At 33.8% G+C, this 23,640-nt stretch overlaps 1 protein-coding gene and 2 long non-coding RNA genes across 3 annotated transcripts in view; all 3 read left to right on the top strand.

Moving 5' to 3' along the window:
- Window positions 1–23,640, top strand: part of LOC109402118 (uncharacterized) — a 35,711-nt gene that overhangs the window by 9,905 nt on the left and 2,166 nt on the right. The window contains exons 3-9 of the mRNA XM_029852667.2: window positions 21,563–21,764; window positions 21,835–22,002; window positions 22,059–22,153; window positions 22,213–22,370; window positions 22,562–22,745; window positions 22,820–23,078; window positions 23,144–23,400. Of these exons, the coding sequence (XP_029708527.1) occupies window positions 21,563–21,764; window positions 21,835–22,002; window positions 22,059–22,153; window positions 22,213–22,370; window positions 22,562–22,745; window positions 22,820–23,078; window positions 23,144–23,400 (1,323 nt within the window). The remainder of the gene's footprint in view (window positions 1–21,562; window positions 21,765–21,834; window positions 22,003–22,058; window positions 22,154–22,212; window positions 22,371–22,561; window positions 22,746–22,819; window positions 23,079–23,143; window positions 23,401–23,640) is intronic.
- On the top strand, window positions 13,909–14,742 carry LOC115254975 (uncharacterized). Its single transcript, XR_003892069.2, has 3 exons — window positions 13,909–14,078; window positions 14,155–14,240; window positions 14,320–14,742. It is a non-coding gene; the product is annotated as an uncharacterized LOC115254975 (long non-coding RNA).
- On the top strand, window positions 20,229–20,735 carry LOC115254976 (uncharacterized). Its single transcript, XR_003892070.2, has 3 exons — window positions 20,229–20,413; window positions 20,490–20,575; window positions 20,652–20,735. It is a non-coding gene; the product is annotated as an uncharacterized LOC115254976 (long non-coding RNA).

Raw genomic sequence — 23,640 nt, 5'->3', positions numbered from 1 at the left:
TTAAATTAAAATTAAATTAAAATTAAATTAAAATTAAATTAAAATTAAATTAAAATTAAATTAAAATTAAATTAAAATTAAATTAAAATTAAATTAAAATTAAATTAAAATTAAATTAAAATTAAATTAAAATTAAAATAAAATTAAATTAAAATTAAATTAAAATTAAATTAAAATTAAATTAAAATTAAATTAAAATTAAATTAAAATTAAATTAAAATTAAAATTAAATTAAAATTAAATTAAAATTAAATTAAAATTAAATTAAAATTAAATTAAAATTAAATTAAAATTAAATCAAAATTAAATTAAAATTAAATTAAAATTAAATTAAAATTAAATTAAAATTAAATTAAAATTAAATTAAAATTAAATTAAAATTAAATTAAAATTAAATTAAAATTAAATTAAAATTAAATTAAAATTAAATTAAAATTAAATTAAAATTAAATTAAAATTAAATTAAAATTAAATTAAAATTAAATTAAAATTAAATTAAAATTAAATTAAAATTAAATTAAAATAAAATTAAAATTAAATTAAAATTAAATTAAAATTAAATTAAAATAAAATTAAAATTAAATTAAAATTAAATTAAAATTAAATTAAAATTAAATTAAAATTAAATTAAAATTAAATTAAAATTAAATTAAAATTAAATTAAAATTAAATTAAAATTAAATTAAAATTAAATTAAAATTAAATTAAAATTAAATTAAAATTAAATTAAAATTAAATTAAAATTAAATTAAAATTAAATTAAAATTAAATTAAAATTAAATTAAAATTAAATTAAAATTAAATTAAAATTAAATTAAAATTAAATTAAAATTAAATTAAAATTAAATTAAAATTAAATTAAAATTAAATTAAAATTAAATTAAAATTAAATTAAAATTAAATTAAAATTAAATTAAAATTAAATTAAAATTAAATTAAAATTAAATTAAAATTAAATTAAAATTAAATTAAAATTAAATTAAAATTAAATTAAAATTAAATTAAAATTAAATCAAAATTAAATTAAAATTAAATTAAAATTAAAATTAAATTAAAATTAAATTAAAATTAAATTAAAATTAAATTAAAATTAAATTAAAATTAAATTAAAATTAAATTAAAATTAAATTAAAATTAAATTAAAATTAAATTAAAATTAAATTAAAATTAAATTAAAATTAAATTAAAATTAAATTAAAATTAAATTAAAATTAAATTAAAATTAAATTAAAATTAAATTAAAATAAAATTAAAATTAAATTAAAATTAAATTAAAATTAAATTCAAATTAAATTAAAATTAAATTAAAATTAAATTAAAATTAAATTAAAATTAAATTAAAATTAAATTAAAATTAAATTAAAATTAAATTAAAATTAAATTAAAATTAAATTAAAATTAAAATAAAATTAAATTAAAATTAAATTAAAATTAAATTAAAATTAAATTAAAATTAAATTAAAATTAAATTAAAATTAAATTAAAATTAAATTAAAATTAAATTAAAATTAAATTAAAATTAAATTAAAATTAAATTAAAATTAAATTAAAATTAAATTAAAATTAAATTAAAATTAAATTAAAATTAAATTAAAATTAAATTAAAATTAAATTAAAATTAAATTAAAATTAAATTAAAATTAAATTAAAATTAAATTAAAATTAAAATAAAATTAAATTAAAATTAAATTAAAATTAAATTAAAATTAAATTAAAATAAATTAAAATTTAATTAAAATTCGATTAAAATTTTATTAAAATTTTATTAAAATTTAATTAAAATTTAATTAAAATGTAATTAAAATTTTATTAAAATTTTATTAAAATTTTATTAAAATTTTATTAAAAATTAATTAAAATTTAATTAAAATTTAAATAAAATTTAATTAAAATTTAATTAAAATTTAATTAAAATTTAATTAAAATTTAATTAAAATTTAACTAAAATTTAATTAAAATTTAATTAACATTTTATTAAAATTTTATTAAAATTTTATTAAAATTTTATTAAAAATTAATTAAAATTTAATTAAAATTTAATTAAAATTTCATTAAAATTTAATTGAAATTAAATGAAAAATAAATCAAATTGAAAATAAAATGACTCACCGACACGATGGTGCCAAACTTAACGGAATCGGTCACTGTTTTGGAGATGACTGGTTCCGGCGACGGTACGACGCGAACGAAACGGACTTAGTGGGCAGGATCAGCGACGATTAACTGACGGTTTGGACAACGCAACGACGGAAATGGTTCCTACGGGTTTAACTATTTGAGACGAGCATTTTTATTTCTTTTTCTCGACCGACGAACGCGATTTATAAGCTGCCGCAACTAACAAAGTGTTTTTCCACTGCCATTTGCTCAACTGTCAATGATGCGCGAAAAAATCGAACATTCAGCATAAATTCGGGGTTATGATTAATGCTCCCCAGTACGGAGGGTTAGCCTAACATTAGCCTAATGTTAGACTAACTGGCCAGCATGTTAGACTAACTTTTTGTCTCACTTTTGGCTAATGTTAGTCTAAAATTAGACAGATATGACACACTTTTGTTAGACATGTTGCAAATTCGAAACATGTTTGTTAGTCTAACATTAGACTAACGTTAGATATGTTTTACTATGGGCTGTTAGACGCATGTTAGGCATTGATTTTATGCTGCTTGTTTTCATTCCAGCTGTCATTCGAGCAAGAAGTGTGATTGTAGTAGTGAACTTTTGTCGACGTTCACTACTACAACCGTACTCTTGCCTCGAATGAAAGCTGGACGAAACATATTTGATAAAAAACTCGGAGCCCGTTTTAATTTTAATTTTAATTTCAATTTTAATTTTAATTTTAATTTTAATTTTAATTTTAATTTTAATTTTAATTTTAATTTTAATTTTAATTTTAATTTTAATTTTAATTTTAATTTTAATTTTAATTTTAATTTTAATTTTAATTTTAATTTTAATTTTAATTTTAATTTTAATTTTAATTTTAATTTTAATTTTAATTTTAATTTTAATTTTAATTTTAATTTTAATTTTAATTTTAATTTTAATTTTAATTTTAATTTTAATTTTAATTTTAATTTTAATTTTAATTTTAATTTTAATTTTAATTTTAATTTTAATTTTAATTTTAATTTTAATTTTAATTTTAATTTTAATTTTAATTTTAATTTTAATTTTAATTTTAATTTTAATTTTAATTTTAATTATAATTTTAATTTTAATTTTAATTTTAATTTTAATTTTAATTTTAATTTTAATTTTAATTTTAATTTTAATTTTAATTTTAATTTTAATTTTAATTTTAATTTTAATTTTAATTTTAATTTTAATTTTAATTTTAATTTTAATTTTAATTTTAATTTTAATTTTAATTTTAATTTTAATTTTAATTTTAATTTTAATTTTAATTTTAATTTTAATTTTAATTTTAATTTTAATTTTAATTTTAATTTTAATTTTAATTTTAATTTTAATTTTAATTTTAATTTTAATTTTAATTTTAATTTTAATTTTAATTTTGATTTTAATTTTAATTTTAATTTTAATTTAAATTTTAATTTAAATTTAAATTTAAATTTAAATTTAAATTTAAATTTAAATTTAAATTTAAATTTAAATTTAAATTTAAATTTTAATTCTAATTTTAATTTTAATTTTAATTTTAATTTTAATTTTAATTTTAATTTTAATTTTAATTTTAATTTTAATTTTAATTTTAATTTTAATTTTAATTTTAATTTTAATTTTAATTTTAATTTTAATTTTAATTTTAATTTTAATTTTAATTTTAATTTTAATTTTAATTTTAATTTTAATTTTAATTTTAATTTTAATTTTAATTTTAATTTTAATTTTAATTTTAATTTTAATTTTAATTTTAATTTTAATTTTAATTTTAATTTTAATTTTAATTTTAATTTTAATTTTAATTTTAATTTTAATTTTAATTTTAATTTTAATTTTAATTTTAATTTTAATTTTAATTTTAATTTTAATTTTAATTTTAATTTTAATTTTAATTTTAATTTTAATTTTAATTTTAATTTTAATTTTAATTTTAATTTTAATTTTAATTTTAATTTTAATTTTAATTTTAATTTTAATTTTAATTTTAATTTTAATTTTAATTTTAATTTTAATTTTAATTTTAATTTTAATTTTAATTTTAATTTTAATTTTAATTTTAATTTTAATTTTAATTTTAATTTTAATTTTAATTTTAATTTTAATTTTAATTTTAATTTTAATTTTAATTTTAATTTTAATTTTAATTTTAATTTTAATTTTAATTTTAATTTTAATTTTAATTTTAATTTTAATTTTAATTTTAATTTTAATTTTAATTTTAATTTTAATTTTAATTTTAATTTTAATTTTAATTTTAATTTTAATTTTAATTTTAATTTTAATTTTAATTTTAATTTTAATTTTAATTTTAATTTTAATTTTAATTTTAATTTTAATTTTAATTTTAATTTTAATTTTAATTTTAATTTTAATTTTAATGAATGCTTTGTTATTTTCTCCTGGAATGTCTTTAAAACTTTATTAAATTAAAAGATTTCTGAGTGAATTTCCTCAGAGATTCCTTTGTTCATGTTAATTTCTTCAGGGTTTGTTTCGAAATGAAGGAATTTATTAGGAGATTCTCAGAGGTATTACTCTGGAAGCATTTCTTCAGAAATGTCAAATTTATTCAAAGATTTCTGATGGAATTTCCTCAATGAATGAACTGTTCAGTTTTTCAGTAGTTTTTTTTGGAAATCTTCTCCAAGATTTATTTCGTTAATTCCTAAGCAGATTTTTTTAGCAATTCATCTGGAAATTAGTTCGAAAATCAGTCCACTGATTATGTCTGTATTTTTGCACAAATAACTTGGCATTTTCCTCCAGTGAGTATTTTTATTTTTATAAATAATCCTTCAAAATTTTATTCAGAATTTCTTTTAGGATTTCCATGGAACATTTTGAGAAGTCCTCCAGAAAATTTTCGAAAGATGTTTTTAGAATTTGCTCTACAGATTCTTTAGGATGTCACTCCAGTATATTGTAAGCGAGGGAATTCTTAAATTATTTCAAAATTTCTTTCCTTCGCGATTATACCGAATAATTATTCATTTTCCCTTGACAATTGCTTCAGTTTCATTGCTTCGAAAATATCTTGGAGTTCCTCCAAAATTTTTCCCACAATATCCTTTGTTCATTACTCCAGAGATTCCTTTCAGAATTTTGCTATTGATTGCTAAAGTATTTTTCTAGATTTTATTTTCTGCAGAGTTCCTTAGGAAATTACTCCAGAGATAGAACTGAATCCACAAATGATTTTAAAAGTTTGTTCACAGATTTATACAAGCAGTTTTTATACAAATTACTTCGTTCTTTCCTCCAGATATTCTATCGGATGTTTCTGCAAAATTGATCCACAAGTTTCTACGGGAATTAACCCACAAATTCCTTAGTTTATTCTCATAGAGATTATTTTGGAAATTTCTATTCTATCGCAATTTTTTTTAAAGAAATTATTTCAGGATTTCCTTTAGAGATTTTGCAGGCATTCCTCCAGAAATTTATCTTCACATTTCTCCAGAAGTTTTTTTTGATATTCCACCAGATATTAGTTCTAGAATTGCTTCAAGAATTTCACAAAATACTTTTTTTATTTCCCTAGAAATTCCTTCGGATATGTACCCACACATTTCTGAAAGAGCTTTTCCAGAGATTTCAGATAAATTTTCAGGAATTCATGGGGTTTCTCGGGATTTCCTTCAAAGCTTTTTTAGGGATTTGTTCCAGAGGTCAATTTGAGAATTACTCCACAAGTTCTTCAATCATATAAACAATTTGTTCACAACAAATTCCTTCGGGAATGTATCTAAAGTTCTAAAAAAATGCTTCAGAAATCTATTCGGAAATTTATCCACAGATTCCTTCCAGATATTACCCACAGATGTCTTCGTTAATGGCTTCAGATATTCTTTCAGAAATTCTTCCATCTAAGGAAATCCTCTAGAGATTTTCTTTGAGAATTTATTTTTAAATTAAAAAAAAAAGGCGTCCATGAGTTCCTTTGAAAAATTTCCTACAAAATCGCGCTTCTTTCGGGATTTACTTTTCAGATTTTTCGGAAATTCATCAAGAGATTTCTTCAAAAAATTCTCCAAAGATTTCTTCATTCATGCCTCTTTAGTTCATTTTCTGTATTGTTTTTACAGTTTCCATCAAGAATTTTTGAATGGTTTAACACTTTTTTGTTTAATTCTGAAATTCATCTGAGAGTTATGCAGATTTTTCTGAGAGCATAGCTCCATATGAATAATGAAAAATGTTTTATGAATATTTTAGATTTCTCAGCCCACATCAATACTTTCGAATGCAAAAAAGATTTAAAATCACTTATTACACATATGTTTATTGGTATACTGTCATTATCAAGACCATAATTAAATTTAACTACAAGAAATAAACTCGGAAACACATTTGCGCCAATCCTTCGGTTTCGAGCTAGTCGGCAGACTAGCAGAATTTTTCTCCTCAAAATTATCGTCGAGTTATTTGGGCAATTCTTGGATTTTCTTCGGGAGCACCTGAAAAAAATGTTAATAGAAAAACAAGTAAGTAAGTAAGTAGAAAAATGCAACATAAGTATTCCAATACAGCAAGGTCACATAAAGCCATCAATTACTTTTTCGATATAGTTTTCCATTAAGATGTTTGGATCGAGGTTTGGATGAATCCTCCGTGGCCCATAGTAGCTCCACGGTTTCCTGGAGAAATTACTTCGTAGCCAACGAGAATTCCAGTTCGTAACGGTCTGACGCTACCTAAGAATATATAATAATAAAATTATATTTTAATTAGTAGCTAGAAACGTTATTCGGAAGTAGATTTACTTACCTGTTCGTCTTAAGGAAGCTCACGTGTTTAGCTATTTTGCTATTGGAATCAAAACAAAGTTCATTGGTGGCTGAAATTCCTTTCTATATTTGAAGTGTGTGTGAAAGGTTCTAGATTTTGAATGAATGATTTCATAAATCAATTTCACTGATAACTTTTATTGAAATTATATGTGTCGTATATTATCTCGTATATTATAAATATAAGATCTCTTAATGGGAAACAGAATGAACTCTTAGAAGAAAGTATATGTTTGGACACATACCTAAATAAAATCATTGGATTTCTTTTCGTGTTCAACATCAATTCAAATATAAAAAAAAATATTTTTAATACATAATTTAATCAGAACCCAAATAGGCTCAATAAGTTCATCAGAATTACTTCAAGGAATTTTATGAGAATGGTGTTCTTGGGATATCGATCCTTAATACGAGTAAAATTTGAATACATTATTCAGCATTGCGCCCAGGCGTTTCATAAGAATTATAATCTATGACGACACAGATGCAAAGTTATTAATACATTTATCAGAATTAGGTTGTTCAGTGAATAAAAAAAAATCGAAAGAGCTCTTTTTTCTGAGCATAACAGGATTTTATTGCGTTACAATTCCTTAGTTTTGAAGGTTCAATAAACAAACAGTTTATATTTTCGTGAATAGAATAACAGTTCAATGGATAGAATAACATTTCGCCCCGAACAAAAATATTTCCCCATACAAACTTTAAATGCATTCCCGGGCACTAAAAACGATGAAATTTTGAATTTGTAATAATTTTTGGACGGAGATTCCTATTATGAAATAATTTGGATACCCCTAAAAACATAATTGGTCCAAGAAGTTCTATGATAATTGTCATCTTGCGACATCATCTATTATCATAAGTATAATTCATGAAATAATTTTTAAGAGGAATCAAAATTGCTCCAAGGAGTTCCATAGAATCTGTGAGCTTATAACACTCAATTTTAAAAAACCTAACAAAAGTTAAATTAAAAAAAAAATTATTTAACCACAACAGCCGACCTTGTAATGAATTCAAGGGAACTTGTTTACGTTATCCGCTGCAATGTCGTATGCGAAATTCGACTGTGATTATAATCACACCAAGGAGTTTCCAAAGAACTGTGATCTTACGACAACAATTCTTAACGTGAATAAAATCACAAAATAATTTAAATTAATTTCTCAGAATCTCATCAAGGAGTTTCTCAAGAACTGTGATCTTACGACAACAATTCTTAACATAAATAAAATCTCAAAATAATTTAAATAAATTTATTATAATCACACCAAGGAGTTTCCAAAGAATTGTGATCTTACAACAATTCTTATCGTGAATAAAAACTCAAAATAATTTAAATAATTTATCAGAATCACATCAAGGAGTGTCCTAAGAACTGTGATCTCACGACAACAATTCTTAACATAAATAAAATCTCAAAATTATTTAAATAAATTTATTATAATCACACCAAGGAGTTGCCTAAGAATTGTGATCTTACGACAACAATTCTTAACGTGAATAAAATCTCAAAAATATTTTAATAAATTTATCAGAATCACACCAAGGAGTTTCCTTAGAACTGTGATCTTACAAAAATAATTCTTATCATAAATAAAATCTCAAAATTATTTAAATAAATTTATCAGAATCACACCAAGGAGTTTCCAAAGAACTGTGATCTTACAACAATTCTTATCGTGAAGAAAAACTCAAAATAATTTAAATAATTTATCAGAATCACATCAAGGAGTGTCCTAAGAGCTGTGATCTCACGACAACAATTCTTAACATAAATAAAATCTCAAAATTATTTAAATAAATTTATTTTAATCACACCAAGGAGGTTCCTAAGAACTGTGTTCTTGCGACAACAATTCTTAACATAAATAAAATCTCAAAATAATTTAAATAATTTATCAGAATCACACCGAGGAGTTTCCTAAGAACTGAGATCTTACGACAATAATTCTTAACATAAATAAAATCTCAAAATAATTTAATTAAATTTATCAGAATCACACCAAGGAATTTTCTAAGAACTGTGATCTTGCGACAACAATTCTTAACATAAATAAAATCTCAAAATAATTTAATTAAATTTATCAGAATCACACCAAAGAGTTTCCTAAGAACTGAGATCTTACGACAATAATTCTTAACATAAATAAAATCTCAAAATAATTTATCAGAATCACCCCAAGGAGTTTCCTAAGAACTGTGATCTTACGACAACAATTCTTAACATAAATAAAATTTCAAAATAATTTAAATAATTTATCAGAATCACACCAAGGAGTTTCCTAAGAACTGAGATCTTACGACAATAATTCTTAACATAAATAAAATCTCAAAATAATTTATCAGAATCACCCCAAGGAGTTTCCTAAGAACTGTGATCTTACGACAACAATTCTTAACATAAATAAAATCTCAAAATAATTTAATTAAATTTATCAGAATCACACCAAAGAGTTTCCTAAGAACTGAGATCTTACGACAATAATTCTTAACATAAATAAAATCTCAAAATAATTTATCAGAATCACCCCAAGGAGTTTCCTAAGAACTGTGATCTTACGACAACAATTCTTAACATAAATAAAATTTCAAAATAATTTAAATAATTTATCAGAATCACACCAAGGAGTTTCCTAAGAACTGAGATCTTACGACAATAATTCTTAACATAAATAAAATCTCAAAATAATTTAATTAAATTTATCAGAATCACACCAAGGAATTTTCTAAGAACTGTGATCTTGCGACAACAATTCTTAACATAAATAAAATCTCAAAATAATTTAATTAAATTTATCAGAATCACACCAAAGAGTTTCCTAAGAACTGTGATCTTACGACAACAATTCTTAACGTGAATAAAATCTCAAAATAATTTAAATAAATTTTATCAGATTCACACCAAGGAGTTTCTTAAGAACTGTGATCTTACGACAATAATTCTTAACATAAATATAATCTCAAAATAATTTAAATAAATTTTATCAGAATCACACCAAGGAGTTTCCTAAGAACAGTGTTCTTGCGACAACAATTCTTAACATAAATAAAATCTCAAAATAATTTATATATTTTTTTTCAGAATCACACCAAGGAGTTTCCAAAGAACTGTGATCTTACGACAATAATTCTTAACATAAATAAAATCTCAAAATAATTTAAATAAATTTTATCAGAATCACACCAAGGAGTTTCCTAAGAACTGTGTTCTTGCGACAATAATTCTTAACATAAATAAAATCTCAAAATAATTTAAATAATTTATCAGAATCACACCAAGGAGTTTCCTAAGAACTGAGATCTTACGACAATAATTCTTAACATAAATAAATTTCAAAAATAATTTCAATAAATTAATCAAAATTGCTCGAAGGAGTTCCCTTAGAACTGCGATCTTAATTTAAATTAGTTAATTATAACCACACCAAGGAGTTTCTTGAGAACTGTGATCTTACGACAACAATTCTTATCGTGAATAAAAACTCAAAATAATTTAAATAATTTATCAAAATCACATCAAGGAGTGTCCTAAGAGCTGTGATCTCACGACAACAATTCTTAACATAAATAAAATCTCAAAATTATTTAAATAAATTTATTTTAACCACACCAAGGAGGTTCCTAAGAACTGCGTTCTTGCGACAACAATTCTTAACATAAATAAAATCTCAAAATAATTTAAATAAATTTTATCAGAATCACACCAAGGAGTTTCCTAAGAACTGTGATCTTACGACAATAATTCTTAACATAAATAAAATCTCAAAATAATTTAAATAATTTATCAGAATCACCCCAAGGAGTTTCCTAAGAACTGTGATCTTACGACAACAATTCTTGACATAAATAATATCTCAAAATAATTTAAATAATTTATCAGAATCACACCAAGGAGTTTCCTAAGAACTGTGATCACACGACAACAATTCTTAACATAAATAAAATCTCAAAATAATTTAATTTAATTTATCAGAATCACACCAAGAAGTTTCCTAAGATCTGATGTTACGACAACAATTCTTAACATAAATAAAATCTCAAAATAATTTAAATAATTTATCAGAATCACACCAAGGAGTTCCCTAAGAACTGAGATCTTACGACAATAATTCTTAACATAAATAAAATCTCAAAATAATTTAATTAAATTTATCAGAATCACACCAAGGAATTTCCTAAGAACTGTGATCTTGCGACAACAATTCTTAACATAAATAAAATCTCAAAATAATTTAAATAAATTTTATCAGAATCACACCAAGGAGTTTCCTAAGAACTGTGATCTTACGACAATAATTCTTAACATAAATAAAATCTCAAAATAATTTAAATAATTTATCAGAATCACACCAAGGAGTTTCCTATGAACTGAGATCTTACGACAATAATTCTTAACATAAATAAAATCTCAAAATAATTTAATTAAATTTATCAGAATCACACCAAGGAATTTCCTAAGAACTGTGATCTTGCGACAACAATTCTTAACATAAATAAAATCTCAAAATAATTTAATTAAATTTATCAGAATCACACCAAAGAGTTTCCTAAGAACTGTGATCTTACGACAACAATTCTTAACGTGAATAAAATCTCAAAATAATTTAAATAAATTTTATCAGAATCACACAAAGGAGTTTCCTAAGAACTAAGTTCTTGCGACAATTCTTAACATAAATAAAATCTCAAAATAATTTAAATATTTTTTTTTAGAATCACACCAAGGAATTTCCTAAGAACTGTGATCTTGCGACAACAATTCTTAACATAAATAAAATCTCAAAATAATTTAAATAAATTTATCAGAATCACACTAAGGAGTTTCGTAAGAACTGTGATCACACGACAACAATTATTAACATAAATAAAATCTCAAAATAATTTAAACAATTTATCAGAATCACACCAAGAAGTTTCCTAAGAACTGATCTTACGACAACAATTCTTAACATAAATAAAATCTCAAAATAATTTAAATAATTTATCAGAATCACCCCAAGGAGTATCCTAAGAACTGAGATCTTACGACAATAATTCTTAACATAAATAAAATCTCAAAATAATTTAATTAAACTTATCAGAATCACACCAAGGAATTTCCTAAGAACTGTGATCTTGCGACAACAATTCTAAACATAAATAAAATCTCAAAATAATTTACTTAAATTTATCAGAATCACACCAAGGAGTTTCCTAAGAACTGAGATCTTACGACAATAATTCTTAACATCAATAAATTATAGAAATAATTTCAATAAATTAACCAGAATTGCTTCAAGGTTTTGCATAAAAATTACGATCAAAAGATAACAATTCAAACTTAACAAATATTGTTAAACAAAATGAACAGAAGAGATCCATTAGAATTGTGATCTTGCGATATGAATCAATCAATACTAAGTCAAGATTTCTCCAGGAAGTTTCAAATGAATGATGATCGAAAGGCTCTAATTCTTATCACAATTCAAATTCAACACATGTCAAAATTTTAAACAAGTTTTAAATATAGCTATCATAATCGCTCCAAGGAGATCCATAAGAATTATGATTTGGTGGTAACCATTTCTTAACACAAGTACAATTAAAAAAAATCCTCTTAACGCATGCAGAATTGCACCAAAGAGTTCCGTAAAAAGAGATGAAAATTTACTTACTTCTTACTTGTTGGACTATACGTTGCACGGATGAACCCACGCTAAGTGATGATTGCTTCTTCATCCACTGGGATCGCAATTGGTTTCTGTCTCCGTGGATGTTGAGTGCCCTTAGGTCCTTTAACTGCAGGCTGAATGTAGTCGCTGACCTCTTCGTGGTTCTGTGCTGTCGGCTGTCGGTCTTACAGCATCAGTGCTATTTCAATATATATTTGGTGTATTTGATTTTTACATAAAGACACTCTCTACAGCCATTTTCACTCAATAGATAACATCATTATCGCACCATTTCACTACTCATATTTATTTTTCCTTCTTCTTCTTTTTTTTTCTTTGAGCACTTCCACAATTTTTAATTGAAGGGCTTTCTTTGCCTCCCATTGCATGAATTTCTATATTGTGAGGCCAAGGCCAGCACAATGATACACTATCCCCATGGATTTGAGAAAATTTTCCCGATCGAACCGTAGCCTTAAGGACAAACGTCTTGAAATCCCGCTTCAACATTGCATCAAAACTTCAGACGCACAAATCTCAAGAAGCAAGCTTCAAACAACAATGTATTTTATAATTCTGTTCTTGCTCACTTGTAATTAGCTTAAAATAAAAAGCTCAGGTGCGCTGGTTTTGTTTACAAAGAGATTTGTGCCCTCGAAATCATGAGTAGGTGCCAAAGTCGGCCATTGTGGCGGCCATTTTGGGATTCTAACAAGTCTGTCCTTAACCATTAGGCTTATTGAAAACCCAACTACACAATTAATCACGGTTTCCACCTCCGGAAGAAGCGCAAACACTTATACAAATGTAATCACTGCAGCGTCGAAACGCGCGAAAATCTCCGGGTTCGTGAATCGGTTCTGCTTCATCGGTTCCATCTTCCAAACAGCGCTCCTCCAGTCTCCAACTGCCGGAAGTACACGGGAAATGCGGTTTCGGCGGGTTGTACCTATAATGACGCCACCGACACAAACAACAAGAACAAACCGGACGCGCAACTCTTTTTATTTTCTCGACCGACGGACCCGATTTTTGTTTCCAACTGATGCTTTGTTGCTTTTTTGACTGCCTTTTCGGCAACTGTCAACGATGCGCGAAAAAATCGAACACTCAGCATAAATTCGGTGTTATGATTTATGCTTTCCGAAATTTTTCGATGAGCAACATACCTAACAAATGCCTAACAGTGTCGAACGCCTAACTTCCTCCGTGCTGGGTCTCCAAAAATTTTCGATGAGCAACATAACTAACAAATGCCTAACATTGTCGAACGCCTAACTTCCTCCGTGCTGGGAGGCAATGAGCGAGAAGGTAAATAAAAACCATATGATGATGATGGGAATGACGATGATTATGACGGTAGGCAGATATTTCGCCATTGCAGTAAATAGATAAGGCAAATTAGTTGAGTTTTGCAAAGGCGCGTTATTTTATTGAAATTGTAGTGAATTCGGGGCGAGAACACTTCCAAAAATCGGTTGTAATTATTAGCAATACGGTAAGAACATGAAAAGAAATGAATTAGTGTTGACCGTGAAATGTTTGTGTGAATACTTACCAAGATTATTTCGTAGCTGTGGCCAATCCGATCCGTGACAGATACCTGGGAATCACCGGTAATAGGAATAGGAAAGGTGTCCACATTCCGGCGACATTCGCTGTAAGTAATTACACGTAGATAGTAGCAGAAACGGTTTGAGTGTTTTTTTTTTTATCATTTACTATCTACCGTACTACAGATTCACACTCAATCAAGTTAGGGTAACTGCACCCATTATCATCCCAAGATAGAATTGGAAACCACTTCTTGTGAGTATTTGTACTAGAATAGATTAAGAATGTTAATTAAATGATTAAATAAATTGCAGTTTTAAGCGTTGCTACAAAATCTGAGCCGCTCTAATAATTTTGGTTTCCCTTCGGGAACATTCTTAAAAAAGAAGTGACACCCGCGAAGTGATTCCCGCGTAGTGAAAAGTGTCAAGTGAGGAGTGAAAACCTGCAGCAAGATGGCTTCCGATGCAGAATCCACCCACGATCAAACCATCATGGACCTGACGGCGACTCCGTGCGCCATCTGTGGCCCGTCTACGCGCGACGAAGTGATGGTCGGCTGTGACGGATGCGCGGGATGGTTCCACATCCGTTGCGTGGGCATTGAGGAGGGCAAACTGCCGAAGAAGCGGTACTGCCAAAACAAGGCCTGCCAGGAGAAGGCCCAGGAGTACCACCAGAAGGAAGGAAGGCGCTGAGGAACAAGAGGAGCAAAGAGCTTGGCAAGCGGAAATGCTCCAGAAGAAGAAGGAACAGATTCGGCAGATGAAGGCAGACCAAGACTCGTTCGAGCTGCAGATGGCAGCCATGGATAAGGAGTTGGCGGAACTGTCGGCTCAAAAATCCAAACCGGAGCCGAAAGTAGTCGCGGGTGCTTCAAAAGCGGGCCATTCCGGCAAAGTCGACCAAAATGTGTTGAAGCTGAGCAAGGCGAACGTGAGGAAGCTAGCGCAAAGCTACGAAAGCTCCGAAGAGGATGAGGAGGACGACGATTCCGGTGATTCGGATCTGCAGAGCCAGAGTTCGGACTCGTCGATGGAGCGCAAGGCGAAACTGAAGACGTACAAGAAAGTGGGAAGTGTCAGCCAAGACGGGCTGGGGCAGCAGCAGACCGGACCGACGAAGGCCCAGCTGGCCGCGAGGAAGGGGTTAACATATAAACTTCCAAAATTCTTCGGCAAACCAGCGCAGTGGCCGTTGTTTTTCGCGGCCTACAAAGCGTCCAATGAGGCCTGTGGTTACATAAACCACGAGAATCTGATGCGACTTCAGGAAGCGCTGGAAGGTGACGCTCTGGAACTGGTGTCTGGGCAATTACTGCTTCCCGAATCCATCCCGCAGGTCATCGAGAAGCTGCGCCGGCACTTCGGCCGCCCGGAACAACTGCTCCAAAGCATGTGGCCATCTGGAGGCTGCGGATCTGAAGCAGCACCTTGTTAACCCGCTGTTGATCAAAAGCCTGGTCGCCAAGCTACCAGATCGCGAGAAGCGGGAATGGGTCCATTACCGGAGGGGCCACGGGGAAACAACCTTGCGAACGCTGACGGATTTCTTAATGGACATCGTCGCAGACGCCTGCGAAGCCAACGTGGATGTCGAGTTCGTGCCCTCTCCGCCGTCCAAAGGAATTCCACCATCCAGAAAAAAGATGCCGAAGGAGAAAGGTGGACTATACAGCCACAGCGAAGCCAGCGGATCGGCCGCCAACGCCGGCGAGGAAAAGGTTTTGAAGCCCTGCAAACAATGTAGGAGGACGGATCATCGGCTGCGACACTGCGGCGAGTTTAAGAAACTGCGGTATGCGGATCGGCTGAGGCTGGTGAACCCGGAGAAGCTGTGCCACGTGTGTCTGAATGAACATGGAGGGCAGTGCAAATTCAAAATTCGCTGCAACATCGGTGACTGTCGAGACTTCCACAATCCGCTGATGCATCCGGTCGGAAACACGGTCGGGCTGAGTGCACACATCCGGACAAACTGCACGGTATTGTTCCGGATCGTTCCGGTGCAGCTGCACTACGGTGGAAAAACGGTGTCAGTGTTGGCGTTCCTGGACGAAGGTGCTTCCGTCACGCTGGTGGAGAAAAAGCTCGCCGACCGTCTGGGCGCGGTCGGAGTACAAGAGCGATTGACCATCCGGTGGACGGGAAACATGTCGAGGGTGGAGGATTCCCGAAGATTGAGCCTGTGGGCGTCGGGAACAGGCGCAGCCGCCGGCAAGATGCGATTGCACACGGTGCACACTGTGGGAAAGTTGATGCTGCCGCACCAAAAGTTGGATTCGCAGGAGCTTGCCGCACAGCACGAACATATGCGAGGGCTGCCCATCGAGTCGTACGACGGACAGCCGCAGTTGCTGATTGGAGCGAACAACATCCACTCGTTCGCGCCGATAGAAGCGAAAGTGGGTACGCCCATGGAACCGATTGCGGTTCGAACTAAGTTGGGATGGACGGTGTATGGTCCGCGGCAAACAACCTCGTCGGCGGCCGGTAATTATCTCGGCTACCACCAGCAGATTACCAACGAGGACCTGCACGAGCTGCTAAAAAGTCATTACGCGCAGGAAGAGTCAGTGGTGGCAATCCCGCAGGAAACAGCAGAGGAGAAACGCGCCCGGGAAATACTGGAGCGAACCACCAAACGCGCCGGTGACCGTTTCGAAACCGGACTGCTGTGGAAAACGGACGATCCACGATTCCCGGACAGCTACCCGATGGCGGTGCGCAGAATGAAGCAGTTGGAGAAGCGACTCGACAAGAATCCGAAGCTGAAGGAGAACGTCTGCAAGCAGATCGACGAGTACCAGCAGAAGGGGTACGCACATCTCGCTACCGCCGAAAAACTGGCCGGTACTCCTGCCGACCAAACCTGCCGATCAACGTCGTTCAAAATCCCAAGAAGCCCGAGAAGATTCGTCTGGGACGCGGCGGCGGCCGTGCAAGGAGTATCCCTAAACTCACAGCTGCTGTCAGGACCGGACATGCTCGTTCCACTCATCAAAGTGCTCTGCGGTTTTCGCGAATGGCGGATTGCCTTCGGTGGAGACTTGAAAGAGATGTTCCACCAGCTGCAGATTCGCTCCGAGGACAAGCAGAAACAACGTTTCGTCTTCCGAAAAGATCCGGAAGAACCGCCACAAATCTACGTCATGGATGTGGCGACATTTGGGTCGACGAGCTCCCCCTGCTCGGCTCAATACGTTAAGAACCGGAACGCCGAAGAGTTCGCCGCTCAGTATCCTGAAGCGTCGGTTGCCATAATACGTCGGCATTACGTCGATGACTACTTCGACAGCGTCGACACCGAAGAAGAAGCAGTGAAGCTGGCGCAGGAAGTCCGGTTCGTCCACAAACAGGGCGGATTCGAAATTCGCAACTGGGTTTCCAACTCGCCAATAGTCCTGCGTAGTCTAGGAGAGGAGAAGCCGGCGACGCCGGTGCATTTCAGCCGAGGCAAGCAGACGGCCAATGAGAGAGTCTTGGGAGTGATCTGGGATCCGAACACGGACCAGTTTTCGTTTTCTATGACGCACCGCGAGGGGTTGATGCCGTACCTGTACGAGGGAAAGCGACCAACGAAAAGACTAGTCGCCAGTTGTGTGATGGGATTCTTCGATCCGCTCGGATTGCTGTCGCCGTTCACCATCCACGGCAAGATCATCATCCAGCATCTGTGGCGGTCCAAGTGCGACTGGGACGAGGAAATCGATCCCAATTCCTGGGAGCTGTGGAAGCGGTGGACGAGTTTGTTACCGGAGGTCGAAGCTATCCGGATTCCACGTTGCTATCTTGGCGACGCTAGATCCATCGAAGTCAATTCGTTGGAACTCCACATCTTCACCGATGCCAGCGAACACGGATACGGCTGCGTAGCATATCTGCGAGCAGTCATCGACGGGAACGTCTACTGCAGCCTGATGATGTCCAGGGCTAAAGTGGCACCGGTCAAACGGCAATCGATTCCCCGTCTGGAGTTGATGGGCGCGGTGATGGGGGCCAGGATGAACCAAGCCGTTCTGGACACGCACTCCTATCAAATCAACCGCACCGTTTTCTGGACAGACTCGCGCACCGTATGCAGTTGGATCAATGCCGATCAACATCGGTACAAGCAATTCGTCGCCTTCCGGGTCGGCGAGATACAAGAGTTGACGAGGGTAGCGGACTGGCGATGGATTCCGACCAAACTAAATATCGCCGACGTGCTGACGAAGTGGGGACAAGGTCCGCCGTTGCAGAGCGACGGAGAATGGTTCAACGGACCAGCGTTCCTGTACCGGCCGCAAGAGCAGTGGCCAACCCAAGAAGCGTCCATTGAGGAGACGGACGAGGAAGCCAGAGGTATCGTGTTGTTCCACGGAGCGATCGACGTCAACCCGATTTCCCGTTGGACGAAGTTGCTGAGGGTGACAGCGAGTGTGGTGCGCTTCATCGACAACTGCCGGCGAAAATGTAGAGGAGAGCCGATAGTGACCACGTGGGCTACGGCAAAACAGCGGCAGCTAAACCAACACGTTACGGCCAACTATCCATCGGTGAATGCCCCACTGGGCCAAGAAGAGCTTCGACGGGCGGAGACAATCCTATGGCGTCAAGCACAGTGGGACAGTTTCCCGGACGAAATGAGTGCGCTCACAAACAATCTGGAGCGCCAGCCGGGCGGCCCAATATCGGTAGTCAAGAAATGCAGTCCGATCTTCAAGAGTTCGCCGGTGCTGGACGATGAAGGTGTGCTGCGGATGGACGGGCGGCTCGCGAACGCGGATGAGAGCTCTTTTGACAAAAGGCATCCTATAATCCTGTCCCGGTCCCATGAAGTAACGCAAAAGCTGATCCAGTACTATCACGAGCAGTTCGGACATGCCAATTCGGAGACCGTGTTCAACGAGATACGGCAGCGGTTCCAGATACCGAAAATGCGACCGGCGATACAGCAGGTTGTGAGCAAGTGCGTCTGGTGCAAGGTGAACAAGTGCCGGCCGCTTTCTCCGAGGATGGCTCCACTTCCAGTGGAACGAGTAACGTCCCACCTTCGGCCATTCAGCTCCGTGGGCCTTGACTACCTAGGTCCGGTAGAAGTTGCGGTCGGTCGGCGAAAGGAGAAGCGATGGGTGGCAGTCTTCACCTGCATGGCCGTACGGGCGGTGCACCTTGAGGTCGTCCATAGTCTCACGACGGAGTCGTGTCGGATGGCCATCGCTCGGTTCTGTAGCAAATTCGGCAAACCGAACAATATCTTCTCCGATAATGCCACTTGCTTTCGGGGAGCAAGTAACGAGATGGAGAAAATCAATAAAGCATGCGCGGAGGGTGTTAACAGTTCATCAACCGCCTGGCACTTCATTCCGCCCGCAACGCCGCACATGGGTGGCGTCTGGGAGCGGATGGTACGGTCGGTGAAGGAAGCCATGCGCGCACTCGACGATGGACGAAGGCTGACGGACGAGATCCTGGCCAACACTGGCGGAGGCGGCCGACATGATCAACACGCGGCCACTAACCTATTTGCCGCAGGACTCGACCGAAACGGAAGCACTGACGCCGAACCATTTCCTACGAGGAACGGTGTCTGGTGCGGACGTGAAGGTGGAGGAATCATCTACACCCGCAGAAGCTCTGCGGAACTTGTACAAGCGTTCCCAATTTCTTGCGGACCGCATGTGGGAACGGTGGAGCAGGGAGTACCTTCCTACGATCAACCGACGGTCGAAATGGTTCGACGATCGACAGCCGCTCCAAGAGGACGACTTGGTCTTCGTAGTCGACGGCAAAAACCGGAAGTGCTGGAGACGCGGCGTCATCGAGGCAGTCATCCAGGGCTCGGATGGCCGAGTCCGACAGGTAGACGTTAGGACCGCCGACGGTAAGGTACAGCGACGAGGCGTGATAAATTTAGCGGCATTGGAGGTAAGGTAAATCCGGGAATGCCGGATGTTACGGGCTGGGGTGTTACAACGCCGCAGGGATATAAGTTTTTGTAGTTTCCTGGACCGGTCTAAAACATGTACCGGTCTAGCCGAAACATAACCACCGCAGCATGACAGCTTGCGTGTGGTGGTAGTAGTAGTGTGATAGGCAATGAGCGAGAAGGTAAATAAAAACCATATGATGATGATGGGAATGACGATGATTATGACGGTAGGCAGATATTTCGCCATTGCAGTAAATAGATAAGGCAAATTAGTTGAGTTTTGCAAAGGCGCGTTATTTTATTGAAATTGTAGTGAATTCGGGGCGAGAACACTTCCAAAAATCGGTTGTAATTATTAGCAATACGGTAAGAACATGAAAAGAAATGAATTAGTGTTGACCGTGAAATGTTTGTGTGAATACTTACCAAGATTATTTCGTAGCTGTGGCCAATCCGATCCGTGACAGATACCTGGGAATCACCGGTAATAGGAATAGGAAAGGTGTCCACATTCCGGCGACATTCGCTGTAAGTAATTACACGTAGATAGTAGCAGAAACGGTTTGAGTGTTTTTTTTATCATTTACTATCTACCGTACTACAGATTCACACTCAATCAAGTTAGGGTAACTGCACCCATTATCATCCCAAGATAGAATTGGAAACCACTTCTTGTGAGTATTTGTACAAGAATAGATTAAGAATGTTAATTAAATGATTAAATAAATTGCAGTTTTAAGCGTTGCTACAAAATCTGAGCCGCTCTAAAAATTTTGGTTTCCCTTCGGGAACAAGTTCATTAAATTCGGTTCATTGGTTTCCGAGATATGACAGTTCAAAAATAAGCTGTCTAAAAAATAGTGTTTTACGAGAACGATTCCAGCTTCGCGAAAGGTTAACCAATCGAGCTCAAAATTGTACCAATGATTCACATATACTGCCGTGAATCGCAAGTCAGTCCCATCTGCATTTTGGGCAAAATTGAGTTAATGGCAGTTTTTGATCTTTCTTCGGATGATCTTTCAGCTGCATGAATAAAAATATATAGTTTGTTCAGTAAAAACGAAAAACAATACCAAGTCAGATTGTCCCATAATGAAAAGTAATCGCAAGTCAGTCCCATTATCAGCTTGTGTACCCTGCAGTACAAAACCGAACACTGTTTTATTTAGTTTTATATTTTTCTCAGTAACGTTTTCACATTTGAAACAGTTTGTGAAAGTTTCATGGTGATCACAAGGTTCCACATAGAAGTCGAATTTGAAAACTTCAGAGTCCATTTTCTCAATGCTTACTTTTTACATATGGGACTGACTTGCGATTCACGGCAGTATAGTAGGTTAAAAACAGTCAAAATTTGAGAATTTTTGATGCACTCTATGAAAAGTTACAGCGTTTTGAACTTTATTGTATTGTAGATTTATTGTATTGTATTGTAGATAAAAAAAGGTGCCTATCCCAAACTTTTTGGCCATCCCCTGTACCTGCATAACCATTTTTTTCATCCCGTTAAAGACTGCCACCTACGGTTCTACCAGTTTAACCTAGGTGGAGGGGGTGGAATCGGCGGGCTTACCGCGACCCAGTTTGAGTATGCCCATATGGGTGCCATTGGGTGGATCCAGCCGGAGGATGGCAAAATCCGATGGCAATGTGGTGGATCTCTGATTTGGGACAACTTTGTCCTAACGGCGGCCCATTGCGTTGTGGATTCAAAGTAAGTTTCTGATCGGTTCAAGATATTACAGTTTACCATTTTCATTAGTTGAATGCTTGCTGTTTCATAGAAATACTCCACCGGATGTGGTCAGATTTGGACATTTGGATATTTTTTCACCGGTTGGTGACGAGTTTGCACAACAGTTGAAAATAGCGGAAATTATTCGACATCCGAGTCATAGATTCTCCGGTCACTACCACGATGTGGCATTGATACGGCTGGAAAAGAACGTCACGTGAGTTGGATGTGCATTCGATTTATCAATATGTAACCATTTTCCCTATGTTCCAGAATAAATAAAGCGGTGCTTCCTGCCTGTTTATGGCTAGATGATGAGGTGAGGTTCAAACGGATTCATGCCACTGGATGGGGTAATGTAGGATTCGGTGAGTTGATTAACGAATGTTGTGGATTTTCCTATGAAAAACGTATGTTCGATTTGCAGTTGGAGAACAATCGCCGGTTTTGTTGAAGATGGAGCTTGATCCAATTTCACTCGAAGAATGTGGTAAAGTCTATAATAAGGGCACTACCAGAAAGCTAAGTCGAGGTTTGGCAGATCATCATATTTGTGCGTTTCATCCTATAGCCGATACATGTGAGGTAAGGTTCAGCTCTGAATCGTGCTTAAGCCTTACAGGAATCAGAATAAGTCCTTCAAAGTTTGCCTAAAAGTACTATATATGAAAAGCAGAACATTGCATTAAAATTGAACTTTCTAAATCTATATTAGAACTTGAATCTACAGTTTATCAGTTAAATGATAAGGACAATCAAACAATTCTTTTGCCTAGGGTGATTCCGGTGGACCTTTGCAAGTTAAGCTGGTGCACAATATGCGTCAGACACCGTTCATCATTGGTGTTACCTCGTTTGGGTTAATCTGCGGAACGTCAACTCCTGGCGTCTACACTCGAGTAGCTAGCTACCACCAATGGATCGTAGACACCATGCGTCAGCGTGGAGCAGCAGTAGATGGTAATACGTCCGAATAACGTCCACAGTACGTTCAGATCAGATTATCCAAAATGAGTATTTTATTGACTTTGCAGAAACCACGTACAACTCAACAACGTGTGCTCACCGATACGTGCAGCATCGTGAGTTCTACGAAGGCGTTGTCAGGTACCGGGAAGACGGCGGATCGGTTGAATTGAACGTCTTCAATTACATGTTTTATTGGAACTTTGGAACGCCCTGGGAACTGGCGAAACTCGGATGGTCCAAAGGGAGTGGACGTAATAATTGCTACGGTGTGATTGTTGATGAAGATACGGTGCTGACTGTGGCAGATTGCGCAGAATCCGATGGGTAGGTAGAGGATACACTTGCTGGATGAGCGGATGGTTTAAGCAGGGTAGTCTTTTTATTTCTAGAATTATGGTGGATCAGTTGGTTGAGCCAGCGACTGTTAACATTGCGAGGGTGCACATCCACCCACATTACAGGAAAGGATCAAGTTATAATAATATTGCGATTTTGAAATTGAGTTCATTGTTGGACTTCGCGAACCGAATTTCACCTACCTGCATCTGGATAGAACAAAAGTGGCCGTTTCGTGATGCTTCGGTCCTGGGTACCGGTCGAAGGGATCTAGTTCAAGCTGTGTATCCCGATGGTGATTTTGAATTAGGTAAGTTGTTCGTATTGCTGAGCGTAATCGTTTTAGTGAATACATCATAGTGCTACTCCGTGACTGCCAGAACTATCAAAATTGCATGGAGACCTAAAATTGGTCTTGGTATCTGTGGTGTCTGTGACAGATTTTAGGCAGTGTCACAACTTTGAGCTATCCAGCTTTTTACGCCAGCACCTATTTGGCAATACTTTTTGAGTTGTTTATTAATTTGGGAAATTTTATTTTGATATGTGT

This window comes from Aedes albopictus, chromosome 2, assembly GCF_035046485.1.
Source record: "Aedes albopictus strain Foshan chromosome 2, AalbF5, whole genome shotgun sequence".
NCBI lineage: Eukaryota > Metazoa > Arthropoda > Insecta > Diptera > Culicidae > Aedes > Aedes albopictus.
Note: the sequence above shows the minus strand (reverse complement) of the source record. Positions and strands in the feature narration are given on the sequence as shown.